Genomic DNA, 10,746 nt, shown 5'->3' with positions numbered 1-10,746 from the left:
CGGCTCCGCTCCCGGCAGCCCGGCGCCCCGGCAGGGCAGGCCCCGGCAGGCCGCGATCGCAGACACGGCGGGGACAGGCCCCGCGCCCCGTCTCCATGGCACCCGCTTCCCCTTCGCCCTCCGCCCCCTGCCCTTTGCCCTTTGCCCTCCACCGCCCCGCCGCCGTCAGCCCCGCCCCTGCCGGTGACGGACAGCTCCCGCGGTCTATCACAGCGCCCCGCCGCCCGCCAGAGTGGGTGGGCGGGCTGGAAAAGCGGCGAGCCAACCGGAAGCGAAAGGCGCACCGCCGGCTCCGCCCCCTCGTGGCGCCGCCGCAGCCAACCAGCGGGCGAGCGCGCGGGGGCGGGGCCGGCGCCGCGGCCAATGGGCGCGCACGTCGGTCGCCAGGGAGGTGCGAGGCCCGGAGGGGGCAGCGGCGGGAGCGCGGCGGGGCCGGGCGGGGGCGGGAGGTAAACAAAATGGCGGCGGCGTGCGCGGTGCGGCGGGGGTAAAGGGGCGGCGGCGGGAGCCGGCGGGCTCGCGGGGCGGCTGGAGCGGGCCCCGGGGCAGGGCCGCGGTGGCAGAGCGGGGGCAGCGGCTGGCGGGGCTCCCCCCGAGGCGAGGGGGGCGCGGGGGGGCGGAGCGCGGCGCCGGGAGCCGGCCCCGGCCCGGTTCCCGAGCCCGGCGGCGGGGAGGGGGGACGAGGCTGCCCGCCCCCCTCCCCCGACTGGACAGCGGGGTGCGGAGGCCCGGGGCTGAGGGAGCGGCCGGAGCTGCCTGCGGGGCTCGTCCCCGGCCCGCGGGGGAAGGGCCCGTCCCGGGCGGGCTCCCCCCGCCCCGCCGTGGGAGCGGGGAGCTCGGCTGCGGCTGGGGAGCGACCGGAGGCCGCCTCGCCCCCCGGGGCTCCCTTCCCTCCTGGCTCCATCGCTAGTTTGGTGGCACTGCAAGTGTTTTATCCCGCTTTCGCCCCTTCCCCGCTTTCCCCGGGGGCGGCTGCGGTGCCGCTCGTTTTCCTCCCCACCTCGGGTGACACCTGGGGAAGGGGCGTGGGGGGGGGACCCCGGGCGAGGGTGGCATCTCCTCGTTGACCTTCCCTTGGAAAGGGAATGGGGTGTTTTGGGTACAGGGCAGAGAGAGTTACTTCCTCCCGGTTGTTCCCGTTGTAAGGTGGGTCGGTAAAGCTCTAGCAGGTTTTGTGTTGTCTGGCACCGGCTGACACCTGGACCAGCGGTGGTGACACATCATGTGCCAGGCGGAATCCAGGTGGTTGAAGGATGCCCCTGGGAGATCTTGATAGGCACCGAAGGCCTCAAACTTTTGTAGGCGTGAAAAGCGAAGACGTTAGAATTGTTTCTGAAAACTCCTTCAAAGAAACTTGGTTCCAGCTTCCAAACGGCTGAAAAAACCCCATCTGTGTCATACCCGGACGGTGAGGACAGCAGGGCAGAAACGCTTCCCCTGCCACCCAGTTTGGAGTCGGTGACTATGAGCTACTAGGAATGGAAAGTCACGAAAGAGACTCGGCAATTGTCTGTTTTTATGTGGTGGCCTAAAGTCCCAGAGGATGACCTAGCACTTAAGAATCAAACTGGGCCAAGTTAAAGGCCAAGTTGACTTGAAAGAACCCTAGCAGTGGGACCAGGTCGGAGGCAAAGCAAGTCCCAAACTGAGTGTATCTGGTCAAAGATAGATACTCTTTTAAAAAGACATTGTGTTACTGGAGCCAGGCCTGGATCTTTTAGCATCCAATTGAGCTGGAAGCAGCTCATAGGTTTTTTTGATTTTTTTTTTTTTTTTATTCATGTTTGTACAATCTTCTGGATTTTTTTTTTCAAGAAGGAGTAAAAGGGAGTGTTGGAAACTCATAAACAGGATTAAAACCCTGAGCGCTTAAGGAAAACAGGTTAAGGAACTTAATCCAGAATGGATATGCAGGAGCCACAGCAGCTGGGTATGTTTGTAGAGAGCGAGCTGATGTCTGTGGGGATGGACACTTTTATCCATCGCATTGACTCTACGGAGGTCATCTACCAGCCACGGCGGAAAAGGGCCAAGCTCATTGGCAAATACCTGATGGGAGACTTACTTGGAGAAGGGTCCTACGGCAAAGTCAAGGAGATGTTGGACTCTGAAACCCTCTGTAGGAGAGCTGTGAAAATACTGAAGAAGAAGAAGCTACGCAGAATTCCCAATGGGGAGGCCAATGTGAAAAAGTGAGTAAATATTTCTGGTAGCTGGGAACTGAGAGGTTAAACTTTGTCATTATTTTCCAGGTGAAGTTCTGTGTCATTTTAAGTAACAACTTGGCCTTCTGCTGTGGAAGTGCTTCCTAAACCGTAGGTAGTCGGGAATCTCTTTACTGTTGAACTGCAGCCAGCACTGAGGTTGGGAACAGGGAAGGGAGCTGGTTCTCAAGGGCAAGAGGGGCAGGTCCGTCTGTCTGAACAGACAGCCCGTAACACACGCCACTTCTTTCATAGTATTGCTTAAAGAGTAAAATAGTATTTCTTGAAGAAATTCCTCTTTAAGATTTCCCGTTGAAGAGGTAAACTGTGGTGCTGTTGGCTAGGAAAGGTGAGAGGTGGTAGAGCTGAGAGTGCAGAAATACCCTTTGTGTCGTTGCGGTCTGCAGTATTTGTGTGTCCGTCTAGGGGCGTGTGGTTCCTGAGCTCTTTGGGATGGCAGTTGTTGCTCCTACCCATGTAGTGGGTGCCTGGAACATGATCCAATGTATCGGGCACCCAATGGGCATAGGCAGCCTTGGGGTTTATTCTTGGTTTCGCTTCTGACTGATGAGTTTGGGAAGTAATTCAAGGCTCTTTTCAGTTGACTTCTGCAGCTGTAAAATGGGGACAAGGGTTGTCAACCCTTTTTTTTTTTTTTTTTTTTCCTCCAGTGACTCAAGATCTGTGCTTGGAAGCTTTCGAAGTGCCAGTTACATGCTGATTAGTCAGGGCACAAGTAACTAATTAAAATTAACTGTGGGAGAAGCCTGGTGTTATGCTTCATCTGTGGGGCTGGGTGTGCGAAACTTTCCCTTTTCTTGGGGCTGTGCTCTGCTTGCGGGGACCTCGCAGCCAGCTGTGTTTTCTGCAGCAAGCTGTTTGTCCCAGTCCTGCGAGATAGCTGTTTATCTGCTGCGAAGGGGAGCCTTCCGCAGCCAAAACAAACTATTTGCAAGGGTTTATCTCGTAGTGGGAGGGAAAACTTATGAGATGTTTAGAAGACTCTTGTATTGTGCCTTTAGCTGTGGCGTGCTGAGCGTAGAGCCCTGACCTAGCAGAGTCTTGTTTCTGTTTCGCAGTTTGGTTTGAGTTTCCGAGCTCAGCTGCGAGATATTTCACATCCTGTACCGGGACTTCTGTCAGTGAGCTGTTTAAGTTTGCCTTCTAACCTTCAGTGACAGACTTGGCTATGAAATAGTCACAAATCCTAATGCTGGGACCTCCCTTTCTCTCCTTTGCTGGCTCGAGTTCAGAATCAGAGTAAACTGTTGGTTAATGTGTAATAAAATGTTTCTTGCTTTTCTGGTAAAGGCATGAGTGCCCCTTTCCACCCTTCTGCCTCCTTGAGTTACATCAAGAGCTTCTACTGGAGAAGGGGAAGATTGTTCCCTCCTTTGTGAAAGTTTAATTTTCTATTTTTCCCCCTCTTACTGAAGAAAGACTTGCCAAAGAACAGGAGAATTTCCTGGTATCGGAGCCATGGTGATGGTCCTGTGTCCTGAAGTGAACTCTGTAGAAGTTTTATTCGTGCACAGAGCCTGTCTGTGAATGTCTTGTTTGGTTTCACTGAGGTTAGTTATTAAAGCAGCCTAGCCAAGCACTGCTCTGTTTTGCCGTGGATGTTTTTCTGGCTCAGCTGCACCTGCTTCAAAACACTGAGGCAGATTTTAGATGTTGTCTTGTAACAAGGGTTTACTTTAGTTCAAGTTCCTATTTTTGTCACCTTGTCCTTTTCTCTTTGTCCACCTATTCGTTTGCTTTATCTGTTTTTTCAGTGGTTAATTTTTTTAGGGCAAAATGTCGTATTTTTGTGGTACCCATGGAAATCTGACCTTAGCAAACCCCTTTGGCACTACCACAACAGGCAGCGAAAGCTGTCTCCGCTCTGAGCAGACCTGTTGTGGTGAGATACATCATCAAACCTGTATGGTTTGACTGGTCAGTATGGATGGGGGGAAGCAAACCATTGCTGTATTTCCAGGTCCACTGGAAAGTACTCCAACATAATTTTTTTTTAATGTCACATTGCTTGGCCAGACTCCATTAAAATTTCACTTTCTACAGCCACGTTTGAGCAGTTTTGCCGAGTGGTTTATACCTGGCAAACTACTCGCATGTAATAGAACAGCAGAAAATCAGATTGTGGACTGAATCGCACCAATAGGTTCTACTTTCTTTCTTAAAAGCTACTAATAAGTGCAGTAAAAAGTAAATATGTCATTCCTGTGTTAGTGAGGCCTGCTTCCAGTCCCACTTGCATCCTTATCTATACAAGGATGTCTGCAGCTCAGTACATGTGCGAGATGAGTGTGATTAGTTGTCTAATCTTTGTAAACATCCCGACTTCAGTTGGTGCCCTTGAGATTAAGAATCTCTTCATCTGCCACCAGAACTAGACCAGTGCTTGGTGCTCCCTCTCCCTGCCAGTGCCCCCGGTGGTATGTGCAAGCAGAAGGCTCTTCCAAAGCGTTTGCGTTCATGGTAAATGGTCAGGAGTGAGAGTCTTCGGAATCCCTGATGACCTGTTTTCTCTGCTGGAGAATCACTGCGTAACGCCTTAACTGTTAGCCTGCTCTCTGCGGCTTCATTTCTTCGTGTAGTGCTGCAGGCGTGTTAGAAGTGCGCTGGCAGAGGGTCTGAGCAATTGGGGCGTGTGTTCAGGCTTGGTTTAAAAGTGCTTGTCTCTTGGAAGTGACCATTTGCTTTTTCAGCCTCAAAATACCTTGTACAGTTTTCTCTTAACTGCAAAGACAGTGCCTCTTCCTACTGAAGTGATCTCCAGCATTCCTTACCATAGGGGAAAAAGCTGCGTAAGTGACTTGGTTTGTTTGACAGAGATGTAATTGAATTATTACAATGGGCTTGTGCCTCTGCCATTATCGCAGGATGCCTCGGTATTGCTGCTGCTGTGGTGAAGATGAAACTTGCATTGATAGTGTGTCATCAGAGAAATTCCCTAGAAAACAGTTCCTAGACTGTTGGCCCTTGGGTAATTACATGAGCGGGTAATATACAGGGGGTAATGACAGCAAGGGAAAGCACAATAACGATGAGCTGCGGAGGATCGTACAGGTCCGTGCCGTGCGTTGGGGACCCTGGATACGTGGGGCTGGAGTTACAACTCGAGGAGCTCTGACTGTTAATGCCGTCTTTGTGTTACTCCTTACTAACGTTTGAGGCTGCAGTCTCATCCTGCGTGTGTGGGCTGGCTGCCCCAGCCCTGTCCCTTGGTGCGGTAAAGTTCTGGGGACCTAGAAATTATGACTGAAATATGTTTGAGACTTATAAAATTGAATGATTCTTCTCTACTCCAAAATACTCCAGTTCTGCCCCTGAAAAATGAGCCCTTAAGGGATCTGTGAATCCTGGTGAGGATGTTGAGGCTTTAAACTCGTAAGACTCCCATTTCCCTAAGTCAGTCTAGGGAATCTTCATTTCTCTTCAGTCACTCTAGAGAAAGGTTGGGGTGGCTTAGTCAACCAGTGCTATGGCTAATTACTGCTTCCAGTTAATATAAAAAATTAGTTTAGTAGGCTTGCCAAAAAGATGAAAGAAAATTTGGAAGACTATTTGTCTCTAGCAGCACAAGTTTAATAAAACTGTGTGCTAATAGCCTCACATTTTAATTAAGTGTTTGGGACTTTCTGTGCGTATCCCAGGTGTCTTGTACTGTACTTACCACACTCAGTGATTACTTAGATTTGAATATATGCTCATTAGAATTCCTTGGAGGTTTAAAATGTGTAGTAGGCCTGTACTTTGACAATTTGCTCCTTGGGTCTGCAAATCAAGAGTCTTGCACCTCAAAACACGGACAGTTCTGCTGAAGGAAGGACTTGTTGCAAGCTGCAGAGGCGTGTGCTTTAGACGAAGATGGGCTAAAGCTGACTCATCTGTTTCCTGTCCTCACTCCCAACCAAAAAGGTCTGCAATATGTAACCGGGTGGCTCTGTTATTTTCTTTGCTAAGCTGGATATTTGCTTGGGTTCAGTGGTGAAATGTTGGAGACTGTAATCCGTGGAAGAGTGCAGGTAGCTGTGCTGTGGTGGATGTAGGGCTTGTAGTGTCAGGCATCCCTGCTGGGAGTGTGGTGTGGAGGAAGGCCTGGAACTAGTAAAAGGAAAAAGTAACGCTGCGATCTTCGCCTCCCTTAGCAGCCCCTCGGGCTCACACACGCGGTTCTGGAGTAGGGGCCTGCCTGCGAGGGCTGGCCTGGCCTTGCAGAAGCTGTCAGCTTCTGCAAGGTGAGAGCTGTCAGGGTCCAGGTTGCCATGTTTGGTGGCAGAGGGTGTGTGCTGATCTGTTTGTTTGGTGGCAGAGGGTGCGTGCTGATGTGCGTCGGCAGCATTTAGCCTCTCAGGGGCTTCTGGGTGCACGTAAAGAAAGAAGTGCGGTGACCACAGTGGGTGTTTCTGTGTCTTGACTTGTTGTGGCCCCAGGGGAGGGAGAGGCAGTGGGAACGTGGTGGAGATGCTATAATGCTCACAACGTTATTTTGGGTAATGGCTGGAGAAGAACCGTTTGGATACTAAAACTTGAAAGACGTAGGTCAGCACTGGATTCATCGACATGTAATGATGTCAGCCCCTCCCCATGTCGATGTACATTCGGACGTGTAAAGCTCAGTTTGAAGAAGGAAATAGTGAAGTGCTCTGCTCAGTCTCTTATCTGAAGCATCACTCATGCTTGTGAGAGTGAAGAGGTGCAGTTTCTCACGTGGATGAAGATGACAAGTTGCATCCTTGCAAGTGGAGGGCTATTTTTTAGGTGAAATAAACAGGAAAAGGCTGTTCGCAAGCTAGACCTTAAATAAGTTAATCTGCTTTTATTGGGGATACTAACTTGTAATTAAAACTTGCTTTGGCTATACAGGATTACAAAATCAGTCTAAATACATAATGTAGTTGTTCAGTTGCGTAAAGACCATGAATGATTCTCGAGTCCTTTGTAGCACTTAGCAAGAATGGTGTTAGTGGCTTTATGGTATGTGCCAGAACTGGCATATGGAGCTGTTCTCTGCACGTCTCTTCCCTGCGCTGTGGCACCAGCTCTGCGGTGGAGGTGTGCCAGTTCCTTGTGCCTGGCTCCTCAGTACCACGTGCCGTACGAAGAGAGCTTGAGATGGGCACGGTTGTGTGCTGGAGAGTAAAGGAGTGGGTGAGGGTAAGCTGCTTCCAGGCTGAAAGCTCTCACTGCAGACCTGCTGTAAGCCCTCGTTCCTGACATACGATCTGGCCTGGTAGGTAGCATGGAAAAGATTCACCGTCATGTGTCTCCAGTAAGATCCTGAAAGGTTAGACCTGTGGAGGAAACTTGTCAACCAAAGGGGGGGAATGAATCTTTTGGCTGTACTGCTCATTTTTATTAAAGCAAGAATGGCTTTGATGAAACTGAGGCTTGAAACAAACTGTAGAAAGAATGCTAAATCTTATGGTGAAGATGTGCTCTTATTGGAATGGTCCAGGAAAGAATGTCTTCTTTCCTGGCTGTCCTTGGCATCTTCCAAAATCGTGTAGCACGTGGTACAAGTAGGCAGCTTTGCTATATACGGTTCTGAGCAACACCAACACCCTATTATTTGCCAAAGCGAGGTACCTTGCTAGGGATAAGTCTTAATCTGTCAGGATGAGCTTAATGGGTCTGACAACCACATAGAAACCTTTGAGTTAGAAGATCTTTTCTTTTCTCTTCCCTTCTTCCTCCAAGATGGTTATACTTTGAAACAGGCCCCAAACTCTGACAGTCTGTCTTGTCGCACACTTGAGGGCTTTCTAGTCTGGAAAACTAGGAACAGAATTCCATAATGGAGGCTATTCTGGCCACGTAATAGTGGTGTTGAGTAGGATGGGTATGGAGGCGATTACCACATTGCAGAAAGCGCAGGCTAGCCCCCTCGCTGGGGTTCTCCCTTTCCCTCTGCGTTGGGGAGAGGTCTGATCTCAAAAGCAACCGTTGTGGTTTCAATTTCATGTTAAATTTTAGAGGTAGCAAGGAAAGGAGGCAAAGCTGCAGCAGCTCGGAGGGTATCCTGAAAATCTGAGCGGATTCACTAGGCTAGTATGGGAAAGGCAGGAAGCCACCTTGCCTTGGTTGAGAGGAAAGGCAGTAAATGGTAGGCATGCAAATCTCTTTCCCAGTGCTGTCAACTGAAACACTATTGTGCAGGCAAATGGCAAAGCAAGCAGTGGGCTGGGGTGGCTTTTTTGTTGTTAATTTTGAAAAATGTAAATTTAGGCACCTTCTGATGAGGTGAGCACCTACGTTCACTTAGGCGGTGAAGTTTGAAAACTGAAATGGAACCGGAGGTGACTGTGGTCTGGCTGTCTCTGTTCCTCAGTCGTTCTAGAATGCAGGAGTAGCTAAAAATAGAAATAATCTTTCCTCTGGGAAATGGGCTGCTTGGCTTCTGCCCCAGAGGTGGGTGCACTTCGCTGGCATTTTAGATTCGTTCACAAAGTCCTCCTGGAAAAAAAAAATCATTACAGAAATATGAAATATTTATTAGTCTGTTAAAGGTGGAAGGAATTAGTATTTGTGCTTTCAAGCCGTATTACAGAGTGAGCTGTTGGGATCAGGATTTTAAATGTGTTCCTAATATTGGAAGCTTTCTTTGCCTTCACGGCAAAGTAGTCTTATTTAAATAATAAGTATGTGTGTTCACTCCCTCTCTTGCCGGCTTGGTCTGAGCACTCAGCCCGTCTCCCTTCATTACGGAGAAACTTCTTAGACCTACACTAATGCTGGCTGCAGTTTCTATGCTAATTTAATCCACTTCAGCCTTTTGGTCATTACTATAATTAGAGCGGCTGCATCACTTTGCAAATCTGTCTGCCATTTAAGCTAAACACTCTTCTGAGCTTTGCCTTGTTATCCTAGGTTTCTATTTAGCTATCGTATTTTTTAAGCCATATATGATAAAGGAAGAGTGCCCGGCCTACCTAGACTTTGGTAGTGAAGTAATACTACTGGTCAGGGATCCTTAAAAGTTCTTTAAAAACCTGCTTGCGTTCCTGCATCTTGGGAGCCTTTCGAAGGAGCAGTTACTGGTTTGTTAATCAGATGTGATGCATCAACAAGCCTTTGTACTGGCCACAGCCTGTTATTAGAGGCTGGCTAATTGTGCAGGCGAGGGGTGAGTGGCTTTCTGAGCTCCGTGTGTCATGTGTTTGGGCAGAGGCTCTTCCTTCCGAAGCTGTGCTCTGAATTCCTTGTAATGCTGCTTTCAAGAGTCCAAACTGTGGAAATGTAACCATGCTTCTTAAAGCAACTTACCAAACAGCATGAGAAAGAAGCTGGAAAGAAGAGTTTATTTACAGTTTAGCAGAAGAACAAAGTGAAGGGCAATATCTGCACTTCCAGACACTGACAGAACCACCCTGACCTGACTGTCCTGATCCTCCTGTTTCTCTTCACAGCTGGCATCCGTGGGATTTTGCAGGCTGAGTTTAATGCAAAAGATACTAAAATGTGGTTTGGAGCACAGCGCAAAATCCCAAGAGACACAGATCAAAATAGCTGATATGAGATGACATAAAGGGTCCATTTTCATAGCCAAGGGAAGATGTCTCCTCACTTAGTTTTACATTATTTGTTCTCCACAAACAGAGGATTCGGTTCAGATCTCTGAACCATTCAGTCAAGTTAGGAATAAAGTTTGGAAGAAGTGGAGTTATCAGCTGTTTTCAACTCATTCTTGAGACTAATGTTGCAATTCTCACATTGATCGCTTCATTTCTGAATTCTCCTGGAAGTTATAGCTTTGATAAAGGGCACTATGAAACTGCCTCAATGGTTGGCTACTGCATATGAGGAATTTGATGTGTCTTCAGGATGATTTCTGTACTAACTCTACTGTAAAGACCCTTAAACTGATCACACAAATGGACTAACAGACCGGCCAGCTCAGGGGTCTTTGGCCTGCAACCCCGACACTGAACAGCTTCTTGTATTTGGTGGTGCTCAGGGGTGGGCAGCCTGTAGCTGTTAAACTGGGCATGACTTCCAAGCAGCTCTAAGCGTGGTTCGTGTGGCGGGGAGCAGGGTTGTGTTGCTGTGTGTCTCTGGATAGCTCGCGTCAGGAGCGAGGAGGTGAGCCCGAGGGGTGCTGAGGCAGAGTTTGGGGCTGCTGGGACCCAGCTCTGCAGGGGCTGAGGGACTGCTGGGAGGCCGTTGTCATCTCCTGCCTGTGAACGTCTCTGGAGTTCTTCCGTCCCTCAGCTCTGACATCTATCGTGCAGGGCTTCTGGGGTCGGGAAGGCTGGAGACTCGCTGCCCCTTTGGCGGCCTCGGCACGTCGTCTGTCTTCCCTTTTCTGGCTGCAGACCGCGTGCATCGTGCAAGATGCAGGGCTGCTGGTGATGCAGTCGTCTCTTTTTGCTAGTGAGGTACCTCTCCTGGTTTTTCTGTGGTTTATATGTTCTGTAGAAAATCATGTTCTGCGGAACAGCCCCTCTTCAGATGAATTTCATGTGGTGTAATAAAAAAATCAATTTAGTTTCACTTGTTCACATCTTTAGTAGATTAGCCAGTTTCTGATGTTTTT

General features: G+C 49.4%; 1 protein-coding gene across 1 annotated transcript in view; it reads left to right on the top strand.

The window, feature by feature from the left end:
* Positions 1–501: 501 nt before the first annotated feature.
* STK11 (serine/threonine kinase 11) overlaps positions 502–10,746 on the top strand; it is a 46,835-nt gene continuing 36,590 nt past the window's right edge. Inside the window, exon 1 of the mRNA XM_075524449.1 lies at positions 502–2,192. Coding sequence (XP_075380564.1) covers positions 1,903–2,192 — 290 coding nt within the window. The 5' untranslated portion in view covers positions 502–1,902. The remainder of the gene's footprint in view (positions 2,193–10,746) is intronic.

This window comes from Mycteria americana, chromosome 24 (genome assembly GCF_035582795.1).
Source record: "Mycteria americana isolate JAX WOST 10 ecotype Jacksonville Zoo and Gardens chromosome 24, USCA_MyAme_1.0, whole genome shotgun sequence".
Lineage (NCBI taxonomy): Eukaryota > Metazoa > Chordata > Aves > Ciconiiformes > Ciconiidae > Mycteria > Mycteria americana.
Note: the sequence above shows the minus strand (reverse complement) of the source record. Positions and strands in the feature narration are given on the sequence as shown.